Genomic DNA, 15847 nt, shown 5'->3' with positions numbered 1-15847 from the left:
CTTTTCTCTTCCGAGTACAACCCCTGTTACACGAGGCATTTATTGTAATAAATGCGCAAAGTCCACATCAGTTGTACTCCGAACACGGCTTTTAGCCTCCCAACCAATGGGCGACAAGTGGACCAATTGACGTTTATCACGTGGTGAACAAAAACAGAGGGTAGAGGCTCTTGTAATATTAAAGGGCCTCTACAAAAGGGCACTATAAAAGCGACCCCAATTACCCCCATTACAGGGACTTTTGCGAGGGGGAGCCAATTGGTGTCACTTTTCATTTACGAGATTGCCACTGTCATTGGGGATCAAAACGACGCCGGCCACACAAAGCAATATAAATGCATTCCCAGCGATAACCAAAAGTGCTGCGTGTCAGAATGAAGATCCTAATCGACGACCACATTGATGGAGAATGCTCCTCGACGACGATTCAACCCCTAGCCACGTCAACGCCCAGTCCAATCAAACTGGTATTCCCGTCCATGCCGGATCAAATGTTTCAGAAACTGCGCAAGCTGTCCATGCTCATCGACGCCTGCACCATACAATACAAGCCCCAGTGCCTGCATAATGCGTCGAGAACGATGCATATCATCGTCCACGACAACCGGGTCACCAGAGAAGAAACGAAGTAGGCAAAATTTGTATTTCCCGTCACTTGCTCAACAAACCTGAAATATTAAGGGAACTCGTACGTCTCCATGAAAGAGAAAGAGTGCCCGTGGAGCACCACCTACCAGCTAGAAAATTCAAACATTAGGATCATGACCCACTTCTGCATGATCAAGCCACACTTGAAACTCACGACGACCAAGGTCATTGGAGAGATACCATTCTAGCCACCGGAGATAACTGTCCTTACGGATCGGTTCATTATGGAAGATGTAGACGTTTGGTACTATGGGTATGCTGAAAAGAAGGGCCCTGCACTATGTCGGACGACGTCGACCATGATGGCGACATCATCAAAGAGAGCTAGAGCAACAAGTGGGGTGAGATGGTCTCATTCAGAAATTTACAGCAAGACCTCCATGACAAGCCCGACCCGGGCCATAGAAGGACCCCTTTTGTCATTGGGTCCAACTTAGTTAGACTCAGGCCCGTCCGTTTTGAAAGTGGGCTCGGCCCACTCCGACACCATCTAGCTAACCACAGAACAGTTGGGACACCTCACAGCCTCTACAGTACAAGCGCCCCTTGACTTTATCACCAAGTAAGGAACATGGATGAACTAGATGACCAGCACGACCAAGCCCATTTAATGTGGTTGGGATGAACTATCTATGTAGCACAACCCTATTAAGTGTTAATGTTAATTTTATTATGATTGAATAGAAACGTTAATTGTTAATTATGCCTCTGTGAGAATGATGCATTAAATGTTGCGCATCCCACTCTTCATTAAGGAGTTAACTGTTAATTAATCATACAACCTTGTTGTGACTTCTTCATCTTGGTCGATGTTAGGGTTTGAATGGTAAAAATTCAGGGTTTAAGTAGTGCCCAGCTACATGTAAAGGCCGATGGAGTTGGGAAGACTACCTATCATCAATTATATAAGAAATATGTCCATGCTTTGAATCGTCATCATGAAAGGACGTTGCAATGGGGCTTCCTTGGCCCTATCCATTGCCTCATAAATATAATCCATGGCGGGTTTCTTCTCTCCATCACCCAAACAAAGAATGCGAACAAGAGGGCCAAAAAAATTTTAAGAATTTCCACTATATTCCTGCAAAATGTAATCATCAATACAGTTCCAGCAGCTCTTTTACCTGCTTGATCCTTTGCCCACTTACTAGGGTTTCATTCTTCAGAAGTAGACATCTTAAGTTTTTTCTCTGAATATGCAATGACTAACGTGTTAGAAAGGCTGTAGCGAATCTTGCAACTGCAAACCTTGTTAGTTCTCTACCTCCGGTAAAGTGTGGCATCATATTAACCACACCAGTCTGGTTATAAATATAACCACTCAAAAATATAGCCCTCTTCGAGGTTCGATGAATTGTAGGCAACTTTCCAGTATCCCCCAACATCAAACCAATGCAATGGACTCCCCAATATAAATGTGGTCTTCTTACTTCTAACATTTTGGCTGATGCAAATGGAAAAATTTGAATATATTAACTACTTTTTGAATTAATTAAATTAGAAAACATATTTAAATATGAATATGAAATTAAGAATCTAAAATATATACCTGTAGCAACATAGGTGGAGGCATTATTTGTCTCCACTTGAACCGCATTTGCCTCACCAATTTGGTCCACCATATCATTAAGTAAATGAAACAACTTCTCGGCATTCTTCACAACATTAGAGACATCGATTGATTGGATGAACACTGATCCTCTTGGAGGGTTCTAAAAAAATTTACGATGTCTCTATTCCAAACCGGATCCCTCCAACCATCAGAACGAATTGAGCGTCCATTTTCTGCCCAATCTTCTTCATGAGCCTTGAGCATTTGTTTGGTGTTATCAACTTGCTTCTTCAACAAAGGAACTCTTAGCTCATGGTTACTAGGTAGCTTCACACCAGAACTATATTGCCTGATTGCTTCAACTGCCACTGCAAAACTTTCTAATTTTGCAGCACTAAATGGTCTGCCTGTATCATAACACCTCGTAGCAATTCCTATACATGCCCTATCCCTTAACTCCTTTTTACATTATTCATTGATGGCCGCTTGTTTCATCTTGCCTTCTATCCTATCTTGTACTACTTTTTGTGGATTAGGAGTGAAATATAAATCCATAAGGTCCTTTGGTTTTGCCTTCTTCACACCAACAAATTTATTGTTACTTTGAGAACTTGAAGCAACCCTTTTCGCTTTAGATTGTATTTGTTCTTCAATTTCCTCCTCATCCCCAATACCATAAAAAAAACATTAATTCCCATAAGGTTTATGGTTGCAGCATTACTTTCTTCGGCCTTTTTCAACATGAAATTTTTTATCTCATGCACATGAGCTGGACACTTATTCTAAAGCCACCAATAATGTGTTGTTTCGCTTGATATACTCCCCCATTTGTGACTTTTCCACAAAAATTACAAGCAACCTTGTTCCTATTGTTTGGATATGCCAAATTACAATATTTCCAAGCTGGATCTTTTTGAGCAGTGATCCCAGAATTCTCGACACTAGCTATTTAATTCAAGCCTAGATGGTATAAAAAATAAATAAACCATTAGAAGAAAGAAAAAAACATGAAATTGCTTTATTGTTCCAAAAGAAAAAACAATAGAAATAGAACACATTGCCAAAATCACAAAATCACAAACACACAAAACAGAATCATTTAAAAAAAAAAAAAAAAGCAAATGGGATAACAATTAGCAAAAGTTTCAAAACAAAAACAAAAATAAATTGCATCAGAATGTCCCTAAAGACATACAGCAAAAGAGATTATAATTATATATATAATATAAAGATGTCTTATTTAGACTGAACAACAGGAATATTTAATGTAATATAAATTATAAAGTTATAAAAATATAAACAGTTAACATAAAGTTATAAACATTAAACAAGCTGCAACAGTCTATTGTTTGAAGATTGGAAAACAACAGCAAGAAGATAATACAATATATACTTATATAGTTACAAATACAGTAAAGACATTGATCACAAAATAATTTATTATTATATTAAATACGAATATAATTATTTCATATAAAAATTGCAAGCAAGCTGGTGTTAACAGGTTGCACAACAGGTACATTAGATTAAGTATACAGTGAAAACCAATTAACCAAGTAAACAAAGAAAACCAAGTAAGAAGACAGAACACAGTGCTGTTGCTCTTTTAGCAAAAAAATAACCAATTCAGTGAGCAGAGAAGCCAAAAAAGGAACAGCAAGCACAAAAAAATAGAAAACCAACAAAAACTTAGTCTGTGGAGGTCAAAGTTGCCGGCACTGGTTTGCCTACCTCCGGCCATGTCGATCAAGACTGGTTTGCCTAGTCTGGGCGACCTGTTTGCTGGCGCGTGGGAGGTCCAATGAAGCTCTTGCTTGCAGCAGTAGGCTCGCCTGCCACCCTAAAACTCAAAAATGTAGTCCTATTATGCAACAAACAAGAGAATCTATGGACAAAGCTCATGGACCGAAAAAGAAAGAACAGAAATACATCAAGATTGCGATGAAGCCTGATGATTTGAGTTGTTTTCTATAGGTTTGAATTGGATGCTCGATTCACTGGTTCCTTCAATCAAGCTGGTTAACTCTTTGAATAGTTTTGTTCGCATAGAAAGGCTCGGTATTCTTTAACTTAGTATAAGACAAAACTTTTCAGGTTTAACTTTTAACTTAGAAAGAAAGTTTTGATTTCTCTCTTTTTCTTTGAATGGAAGATTTTTTCACTCAAAAGCAACAGACTTTTTGACTTCCATTGCAGCTGAAACATCCCTTTTTGTGTTCGAAATTTTAAAATTTTTTGAGTGTTTCGTCTTTGTGCAAAAGGTGCGTGAAGCGTGCTCATCTTGCCTCCGCATGAGGCACGACGCTGCGACTCAACCTTGCTGAGGTGCATAGGGCTTCGTCTCTCTGAGCCTCGCGGCTAGGTCCGCCTCATGTGCGCATTTAACTCTTAATAGTTCCCCAAACATTTGAATGGACAATCATGAATGGCTTAGTACTCCTTTTATTAATTGTAGGATAAGTACTTCTTAGGTGTTTACCAAACTCGCAAGCTTCACAAAATACATTGGTATTACTGCATTGTTTACTCAAACTAGGAATAATCTTCCCTATCACTAAAAAAGAAGGATGATCTAATCCTTGATGCCCCTACATTAGCTCTTTCTTATATGAGGTCAGTTGGTAAATTGTTAGGGTTTGGTCTTCAAATCCATGGGCAATGACAATCGCGAGAATATGTGGTGTACTTTTTGCAAGAAACCATGGCATACTAGGGAGATGTGCTGGAAGCTACATGGAAAGCCACCAAGCAAGGAATGGGGAAATAGAGGCAGACAACATCAACATAGGAGTCAGGGGCAAGTTAATATGGCAACTCCACGGGAGAAAAAATAGTCCCATGAACCAAAAGAATTCAACAAGGAGGAGATTGAAAGGTTGTAGTACTTTTTAAGTACCCTTGAGGTACTATCCTCTTCAGGACAATCGGGTAAAATCCCAAATTCACATGCTTTAAATGCCTTTTATACATCCCTTAAAGACTCATGGATTATTGACTCTGGAACCACATGCCATATTATTGGTCCCTTGACACACACAATGGCCACTAAAGAGGGGGGGGGGGGGGTGAATTGAGTGATTAAAAACTTATTGAATCGATTCTTTCCTTTTTAAAACTCTTGAGATTTTCTTATACACAAAATACACTTGTTATAAATATATATGTTGTTTGGAAATGATAGTAATATAAATACACAAACAACCACAATATAGACACAAGATATATAGTGGTTCGGTGTATCCAACACACCTACTCCACTCTCTCAAGGTCAAACCGACACTTGAGGTTTCACTAAAACCACCACTAGGTTTCCACACAAGAACACCTAGCAAACTTGTACACCCCGAGGTTTCCCCTTAGCTCACCTCGGAAACTAATATAACAAAATAATACACCTAGATTACTTGGGCTCTAGGATGCCACTCACAATCCACAATCTAATACAAATAAATCAATCCTATGTCCAACACACTTGGACTACAATGGATATCAATACAAGAACAATATACAAGGCAAAATGAAATGATACAAGTTACCAATAAGAAGAAAACTTCTTCTTTGCCTTGAGGCTCCAATGGATAGATCTCTAAAGCTTCTTGGGCCTTGGATTGCTTTGATTGAGTGCTTGAGAGCTTGGGTGTGCTTTAGGAAGATAGGAAATGGTAGAGCATTAACCTCCTTCAGATTTCTCCTCTTGATATTTATATTGGGGCTCCCAAAACGACCTGCAACGGCTCCAAAAATCCGACTGTTGGAGTCTGGCAGTCGATTGCTCTAATTGACAGTCGACTCCGCGACACCCACAGTCGACTCTCACTGCAGACAATCGACTCTCATTGACCTACAGTCGATTGGCTAAAACCCATTCTCGGCTACCTCGACTTTGCATAAACAATGCTCGGCTATATCGATTGATGCACATCCACAGTCGACTACCATTTTGACTTACAATCGACTGTCCCTCATTGGGAGTCGACTCTCAGTCCAGATTTCAGAAAAATAAGATTTGCTTTGATAATACAATACATAGCATAAATTCATTACAAGATATTTACATTTCTTTAGTTTAAGTAAATGTCCACATTTTCTTTTATTTATATTTTACCTTCCATTTACTTTAATACATAAATGTAAATAACAAAGTACCCCCCATTTGGATTCAATAAAAATATCTAAAAAATTAAAATCCAAATAGATAAGAAAGTAGATTTTGGGTTTTAGAACAAATTCTGGTTTTGACGATTTTAGCACTTCCAAAATACATACTTTCCATTACTTGAAAAATTCACTAAAAATCATTTTCACAATAATGAATACTAGCTATGAAAATACCGGGAGTTAGTTTTCCAAAAGGAAAACATTTTCTTATATGTTCCCTTATAGTGTGCTAATATTCTACTTAGAATCAAATAGCATTTCTTGGTTCGTTTTGATACACAAAATACTATAATACTTAACAAGTATCAAAAATCCATTAGGGGTTTTAAACATACTAAAAATAGTTTTACTAAAATTATGTTTTGTTAAACATCAAAATACACAATAGGTTGATTAGAGCAACTTGGCTCAACACATATGACTCCTTCCTCCCGGTTTTTTTTCTCTCATACTCACCCTATTCTAGCAATCGGAAAATTGTTACAGCTGATGGTTCTTTGATCATATTAGCTGGAATAGGAGAGATCAAAATCAGTCATTTCTTAACCCTAAAAAATGTCTTTCATGTGCCTAAACTGTCCACCAACCTAATCTTCGTCTCCAAGCTATCCTATGACACTAATTGCAAAGTGTTTTTTCTTCCATCTTGCCGTTGGTTTTAGGACAAGGACTCGAGACTAATGATTGGACATGCTAAGGAATGGGATGGCTTATACTATCTTGAGAAATATTAGAAATTACCTATTGGCAGGTGGAAGCAACCTCTAACATGTCTTTCAAAACCACATATACCCCCTAAGGATACTATTTGGCTGCATCATTACTAGTTGGGACATCCTATTTTTTCTACTCTTAAATTCATGTTCCTTTCGTTGTTTCAAAACCTTGATATTAGAGAGTTTCATTGTGATGTTTGTGAGTTTGTTAAACATAGACGTGCTGTTTTCCCAGCTATTAATAATAGATGTCTTACTCCTTTTGAATTGATTCATAGTGATATCTGGGGTCCATCAACCATTCCTAATGTTTTTGGGGCACGTTAGTTTGTTTCGTTCATTGATGATTGCACAAGGCTTACATGGGTCTTTCTTCTTAAATGTAAAACTAATGTGAATGATATTCTTCCCAATTTATTTTCTATGATCCACAATCAATTTGGGGCACAAATCAAATGGTTTCGGTTAGACAATGCAAGGGATTATTTCAACCAAACCCTTTCCCACTATTTCCTTCAACGGGGAGTTATTCATGAATCCTCGTGTGTTTCTACCTCTCAACAGAATGGGATTTCCAAACAAAAGAACAACCATCTCCTAGATACTACTAAGGCATTGTTGTTTCACAAAAATGTGCCTAAACAATTTTGGGGAGAAGCTGTCCTCATAGCCACTCATGTCATAATCAAATTACCCTCTCGAGTGTTACATTTTCAAACTCCAATAGCAGTCTTATCCCACTTCTATCCTATTCTTCCTACCACAAATCAGCTTAGTCCTAAGGTATTCGGGTGTGTTTCATTTGTTCATGTTCATAACCCTCATTGGGGGAAGTTGGATCCTAGAGCTCTTAAGTGTGTCTTTGTGGGCTATTCTTCTACGCAAAAAGGGTACAAATGCTATCATCCTCTGACTAAAAAATTTTTGGTTTCTGTAGATGTTACCTTTGTTGAAATTGAACTCTATTTTACTCACCCTTCTCTTCAGAGGGAGACCTTAAGTGTGGAAGATAAGGATAAACTACTCCTTCCTAACTTTCTACAGCCAACTCCAGCTCCTAAACCTCTACTTGTACAACTTGCATTTGAACCTTCCCTTGACCTACTACCTGAACGTGCATTTGACTCTACCTCACAAGCTCATGAACCTAAATCCTCCCTTCAACCTGTTCTCCAAACTGTCAGGGAGGAGACCACCATTGACAAAAGGTTTCTTCAAATTTACTCAAGAAGAAATAATGCAAAACTCGAACCAAGGTTGCACCTATCATCAGTTCCAATGTCTGGAAATGAGGTAACATCTATTGACTCATCTTCTAATATTGATTCAATGGCTGATATTGACCTTATATCCACTCTCTCACTTTGTATCCTTTAAAAGATGCTCTCCATCTCATAGAAGCTTTCTTACAAACATACACATAACATTCATTCCTACCACATTGCTTTAAACTGTGAAAATTGGAGGAATGCCATGAGTGTTGAAATGCAGGCTCTTGAGAGGAATAATACATGGGAAATTGTGGATTTACCAAAAAGGGTAGAAACCCATTGGGTGCAAATGGGTCTTCACAATCAAGTATAAAGCAAATGAAACACTTGAAAAGATACAAGGCTAAGTTGGTAGCTAAGGGTTATACCCAAACATATGGAATAGACTACTAAGAAACCTTTGCCTCGGTAGCCAAAATGAACATGGTGAGAATTCTCTTATCCCTCGCATTTAGTTGGCCTTTGTTACAGTTTGATGTAAAGAATGCTTTCTTGCATGGAGACCTTGAGGAGGAAATTTGTATGGATATACACCCAGCATTCAACAAAAACAGACCTGGGAGTCTGGGACTAAGGTTTGTAGATTCAAAAAGGCACTATATGGCCTAAAACAGTCACCTAGAGCTTGGTTCGAGTGATTTTCCAAAGTAATGTAGGCCATGGGTTACAAACCGAGCCAAGGGGACCATAATCTATTCACAAAACACTTAGGTTCAAATTTTGTCACAACTCTTATTATTTATGTTGATGACATTAAGTGACAGGAAATGAGGAAAAGGAGAGGCAGAACTTGGGTAGATGTTTGGTTGAGGAGTTTGAGATCAAGGAACTAGGGAATTTAAAATATTTCCTAGGTATTGGAGACACGATCCAAGCATGGAATAGTCATATCTCAACACAAGTATGTTCTTGACCTTTTGAGAGACACAGGGAAAATGGCTTGCAAACCAGCTAGCATCTCGATTGATTCTAATCACAAATTGGGAGAAACAGGGTGAGACAAGGATACTGACAAAGAAGCCTATCAAAGATTAGTTGGCTATCTCACACAAGGCCGGACATAGCCTATGCAGTGCGCATAGTAAGTCAGTTTATGCACAAACCCAAAGAGCTTCACCTGCAAACAGTCTATAGAATTCTGCACAATAGGAGTGTTCAAAAAAATCACTGGATCGCGGTTTCCGGCCAAACCGCACCGGACCGGACCGAACCTGTCGGTTTTTTAGAACTGGTGGTCCGGTTTGGTTTGGAAAACTTCCAAACTGCGTGGTTTGCGGTTTGGAAGACCGACGGTTCAGTTCAAAATCGAACTGCCTGCATATATTTTATAAAATTAAAAAAAAATAATATAAAGTATAAAAGGGCAGAAACCCTAAAACTCACCCAAAGGCCAAAGCCCCCTGTCGCACCTTCTTGCTCTCCTCTTTGCCATTTCCATCAGACCATCGTCGATCGGCCCCAACCCACCGACGGCCCCAAGCCGTCGCAACCGGTAGCACTCTTTCTGATCCCCCACTCCGACGTCGATCGACCCCAGTCCCACCCTAGCCTCCTGCCGTCGCAGGCTTGAGCGCCCTCTCGACTCTCCCATTTTGATCGCCTGTCGCCCCATTTTCTTCCTCCTCCCATTCCCATCTCTGGTCGTTGGTCGTGTTGCTGTTTGAATCGCGGCATAGTCACAATAGGTATGCTTTCTCTCTATCTCTCTTACTCACTTTCTGTTGATTATGCCATGTTTGGAACATAGGGCGTGCTCTGGCCTTTGGGTGAGTTGTAGTGCGAGTCTTCAACATCACGAAGCTGCTAAGTTCAGTAAGTTGTGTTGCAGGAAACCACGGAAACCGAACCGCAAATGCAGTGCGATTTTTCCACACCAAATAAAACTGCTTAGTTTGATTATGAAGAAAACCGAGCTTGCGGTTCGACGCATTAAACTGGCTCAAAACCGGCCAGATCGAACCGTGAACACCCCTACTGCACAATCTCAAAGGAACCCTAGGAAAGGGAATTTTGTTCAAAAAAGGGGTTAAACTTACCCTAAAGGCCTATATTGATGCAAATTATGCAAGTTCAATGGTTGATAGGAGGTCTAGCACAGGGTATTGCATTTTCTTGGGATGAAATCTAGTTACTTGGAAGAGTAAGAAGCAGACTATTGTGGCTAGGTCAAGTGTAGAATTGGAATTTCGCGAGCAATGACACAAGGTATATGTGAGTTGCTATGGTTGAAAATTATTGTTGAAGACTTGGGACTCAAGTGGGATAGCCCTATGAAACTCTATTGTGATAATAAGTTTGCTATCAGCATTGGACACAATCCTGTACAACATGATTGAACAAAACACATTGAGGTTGATCAACATTTTATTAAAGAGAAACTGGACAGAGGGCTTATTTGTACTCCTTATATATCAAGTGAATCCCAGCTAGCTGATGTTCTAATCATGAGACTCTCTAGTCTTGTCTTCCACAAGATTATAGCTAAGCTAGGAATGGACAATGTCTATTTACCAGCTTGAGAGGGAGTGTCATGAATCAAGCTCATAAATCAAGAAAAGTATCTTTGCCATAAATCAAGGAAAGAAGATTTGCTATAAATCAAGGAAAGTATCTTTGCCATAAATCAAGGAAAGAGGATTTTCCATAAATCAAGGAACGACGATTTGCCACTGTTGGAGTAGCTGTCAATTAACATGTAATTAGCAGCCAATTAGCATGTGATTAGATGTAATTAGCTATCATTTAGGCCTCAATTGTAGCCTTAATTATTGTACAACTTACTATAAATTTCAATGGAAGGATGCTACACCAAAACATAGAGTTCTACTCCTAAAAGGGGGTTTATCTCTTTTCTATCTTGTTCAACATTGTTTTTCTCTCTTTTCCACATCGAGCTTGTACATCTTTAGCAACAGGTTTTTTTTCATGCCAATGATATAGTCTTCCAATCCTCAAGCTTCAATGAACAATTTGTAGGAGCAGGACTAGGTTAGATAGTTACGTCCATCTAGTTTCACTGAACTAATTGGCAATGATCGATTTTTAGCAGGTACTGTAGTTTTAGGCCCCTCGCTAGGCACTAAAACCCTTACAACACTGGATGATCTAACCTCTTCTTGGGACATTTTTTGCTCAAACTTTTGTCTTTTCTGCACCTAGCCTAGTTGTGGCTCTGATACCATGTAAGAATAGCATCAACTAAGCTTTGAAATTGTAGGCAAAAGACATCTTGCCTCTTCGAATAATCCTCTATTTATAACCTTAGAATTTATAGTTTAGGAAAGAATACATGAGAAAAGTATATATAAGAAACATCCTAATTAGAGCTTATACACATTCGCAATTATTTTAGATTGATTGCTTTGTTGTCTTCCTTGATTGCTGCCATAGAATTATCCATTTACAATCTTGCACCACCATGGTCGGCCTTTCCATAATAGCCATCTATTTACAACTGTAATAACTGTCTTGCCTGCTATCTTTACTTGAGATTCCAACAAGAAGCTATAGAAGAAGATGTTTGTTGAGTTGCCTACAACTGATGACACTCTACTAACTCCTCAACAAAGATTGTATATGTAGGAGTTGGTCTTTTAGTATGAGAACTATTAGGTATCATTGAATGCACGTCTGCACAATTGGAAGTACAACACTTGCCTTAGGAGGTTGACCATGGAATGCTTAAGAAGTATCTTTATAATGACTAGGGCAACAACATTAGTCACAATAAGGTCACTCACCACCCTGGCCACACCTGACATCCCTACCACAACCACCTCCAAATCCAATCTTAGAAAAAAATCCATGATTTTGACAGGGAAGTATAGATTGCTCTCAAATCGAAATATCAAAAATAGTTTGTGTGCTGTGTAGGATTCGAGCAAAGACCTCTTCCGTAGTAGGTATAGTTGGACTACTCACAATCTAGGTATGAACTCCCTCCATATCAGCCCCAAGACCTGCTAGGGTATGCACCATAAATAATTTCTCTTTATTTCTTTTGCTTGTAAGATCAGCTGAAATAGAGAGCATTTCATTAAAATCTGCCATGGCAGACTGAATATGGCCCAAGTAAGTAGTCACATCTGAATCTCTCTTTTGAATATAAAACAAATTACTAATGATATTGTATAAGCTACAAAATATCATTAATATAAAGCTGTTGAGCAGGAGATCAAATATCAATATAGTTCTCGTGGACACGAAATAAAGGGTTTAAATCAATATTTATTGATTGCCACAGCAATGTAACCAATTGTGCATCCATGCAATCCCATAACGTCCTATCAAATTCAGCAATGTGAGAGAGCTTCTAGTCAAATGGTCACTCACACTATGTCCTTGAAACCACATGCCAACAGAGGCTGGCCATGATAAATAATTCTGGCCATTCAATTTTTCAGTGTAATGGCAGGAATACCAGAAAACAATGGCACAGTCGCAGGTGCATTCAGAGGAGAAGATGAACTCACAACTCCAGGATGTGACACGTCAGGATTGGATGATGCCATATCTCATGAACTGAATCACAAATTAAAGCTGAAGCAACAGAAATAACAAACCCAAAGCAGATTTGAAGGAAAATCGACAGGTCGCAGAAGGAGAAGGGACGAAAGCTAAGGTCACAGATTTGAAGGCCACAGGTCTGAAGATTGCAGATCTGGTCGCTGGATAATAGAGAAAAGGGGTCGCCGTCGCAAATCTGGTCACCAGATAGGTGTTGCAACTGAAGGCAGTGGCAGTAGAGAGAGGCGCGACAAAGAGAGAAGCAAATCTGGTTGTCGGTTGTGGATGGTGGCAACTGATGGTGGAAGAGAGAAAGAAATGCATGACCGACCGGAGAGAGATGTGCGACTGGCTGCAATGACACTGGCAGCTGACTAAGGATTAGTGTTAGGGTTTTGTAGCATTAGTGGATTTGATACTAAGGAAAAGACAAGTGTAGAAATATTTTATTCATGTGTTTAAGGTTTAGGGTAGACAAATAACTATGTACATCACTATAAAGCTAACAGTCACAACGTCAAATAAATGAGGATACTCCATAATACTGTTGAGCACCTCAAGTGTCAAACGTCCTTATACTGGTTGCTTTTCGAATAGAGTTCTTCCTTTAACGGTCTCTATGTTTTTTAAACTCTGGTAGATGGTCTTCCAGTTTATTAGTCTATACTTTCTACTTGATTTGATACTACTAATCAAATCTGCTTCCCTTGTAGTTCTGGGAGTACTTGAGTTTTGGTAAGATTGTTCTTGGTTTTCTGTTTGACATAGAGCCACAATAACGTTCCAATACCCTATAAGTTTGACAAGTTTACTCTTTGCTTAATAGAATTATGGTTCGGCTGGGTTTCTGTTACATGGTTAAATGTACTACAGAGACTTCTTTTTCTCTTCTAACTGGTCAGAATAATATAATTTTTGTGGTATTTTTAGCTTGCTATCATGCATTTTTTTTTTTCCATCTTGGCTTATCCTTTTATTTTGCAATAATCCATACTTGATTTCCTTGCGTGTAACCTTGCCGTTATCAAAATTTAACTTGTACAAGCTTACATTGAAACAAAGTTATTTTGTGGATTTTTGCAGCTGGAAATGTTGTTTGTTCCTGGGGGCGGGGAGAGGATGGGCAGTTAGGCCATGGTGATGCTGAAGATAGATATGTTCCCACTAAATTAAGTGCATTAGATGGCCAAGAGATAGTCTCTGTTACTTGCGGAGCTGATCATACAACTGCATTTTCGGAATCACGTATGCAAATGTTCAGTTGGGGATGGTATGTTCTTCATTTGTTTATCATGTTATGGAGAATAGAACTTTTTAGGCTATCTTAGTAATAAGAAATTGCATAATGTGCTATTCATGGTGTTTCCAAAAATTTTAGGAACTTTGCTTATTCTAGAAGTTGCTGAAACATAAATATGACGAAAATTTAACTTCTTTCTCTCCAAAGGATTTTGCTGCATTTTCACTTTTACCACTCCTTTTTTTGAGTCACTTACCACTGTTTTTAAATGCAACACTTACTGCCATCTAGCATAGAATAAAGTGCATCATATCTTTTCTGTAAAAAATAATTGTTAAAATTGTCAATAAATTAAAACATTGTATTGATATTGATGACTTTCTAAACTTTTTCCTTTGTATTATTTAGTTTGATGGAATGATTTAATTTTATTCAGACAAAAATTTTTAAGTGCTCATTTAGCCATTATTATCTTTAATGAAATAACTTAAAGTCTTGCTCAAGCGTGCAAGAGGCGGTCAAGTTGAAACGAGTCTGATGATGGCCAAAAAGTAATTCACATTATATATCAATTTCTCTTAATCTCTTTCTTCTTTTGGCTAGTTTGCTCCTTCAGTTATCATCAGTCTTTGATTGCTGATGGCTTAGATTGAATTGGTACTAGTTTTGAATGTCCAAGTTGATTATTAATGAGTTGACATATTAGTGTTGACTAAAACAGTTTTGTTCATTACCCATGGAGAAATTTGTGTCAACTTAAGACTTGCCAAGAGTATATGCTTGAATTAGAAAATGGAATTTGGACAGATGCTGCACTGTAACTTCTCTTTGTAAGAAGTATTGTGTCCAAATTAACATTATCATCATTTGGAATAATTTATAGAAGATGCTTTGCTGCTTAGGTAAGCATTTTGGGTATTGTTAGTTTTGAGAGTGAAAATGATAATATGAAAGATAAAATTATTCTTTTCTCTAATAGCTTAAGCTTATAGGAGAAATGGTAATTTAACACGATATTAGAGAAAGTAAATATATCATGTTCAGACCTTACCATTGATCCAATATTAATATAGTTGCATATGTAATAAAATTTGGCCATTGTGGGGTATGTTGGGAGTAAAGATAAAGCAAAAACAGAAAATAGTGTTTGGATACTTGTTTTTATTTTTAAAAAAGTGAAAAATTTTGAAATTGTTAAAAAAATAAAAACACACGCGCAGATCCAAAAGGTCTTTCCATTTTTTCCATTGCTTTTGTTTTTTTTTTTCTTTTCCTTCTCCTCTAACTTCCCCTATGCTACACCCAAATTGATGATTGAGATCTCTCCATCGTGCTGTGGGTTTGGTCAGTTCTCTCCCTCCCCTATGAAAGTTGACCATCTCCTTCTCCCTTACCGTATGATGAAGCTCCTGCTTGTGAACTCCTTACGACTGATCATTTTCTTGTTAACTTCTTTCTCCCTCTCCTTATTCTTGGCACTTATCAATACTAGATCTAATTGTCAGGATCAAATTGCACAAACCAAGAACAAAAAATAGAAATTAAACAAGAAAAATAATGACACGTGGAAAATTAACGTGGTTTAGCTTAACAACCTACGTCCACAATCCAACCACAAGGGGATAATTCACTAACCAAAACAAACTAACCTCACGGCTTCAAATAACTGGTTGCACCACACACTAGGACTCTAGTTATTAGGCTGTGGAATACACGAGACACACAACCATAATAATCTAGATATCTGTCTCCATAG

At 38.2% G+C, this 15847-nt stretch overlaps 1 protein-coding gene across 2 annotated transcripts in view; it reads left to right on the top strand.

The window, feature by feature from the left end:
* Nucleotides 1-15847, top strand: part of LOC127800255 (ultraviolet-B receptor UVR8) — a 63846-nt gene that overhangs the window by 10462 nt on the left and 37537 nt on the right. For both annotated transcript variants that reach the window (XM_052334766.1, XM_052334765.1), the window contains exon 2: nucleotides 13935-14121. In XM_052334766.1, the coding sequence (XP_052190726.1) occupies nucleotides 13935-14121 (187 nt within the window). The remainder of the gene's footprint in view (nucleotides 1-13934; nucleotides 14122-15847) is intronic.

This window comes from Diospyros lotus, chromosome 4 (assembly GCF_014633365.1).
Source record: "Diospyros lotus cultivar Yz01 chromosome 4, ASM1463336v1, whole genome shotgun sequence".
NCBI lineage: Eukaryota > Viridiplantae > Streptophyta > Magnoliopsida > Ericales > Ebenaceae > Diospyros > Diospyros lotus.
This window is presented reverse-complemented; position numbering and strand designations above follow the sequence as displayed.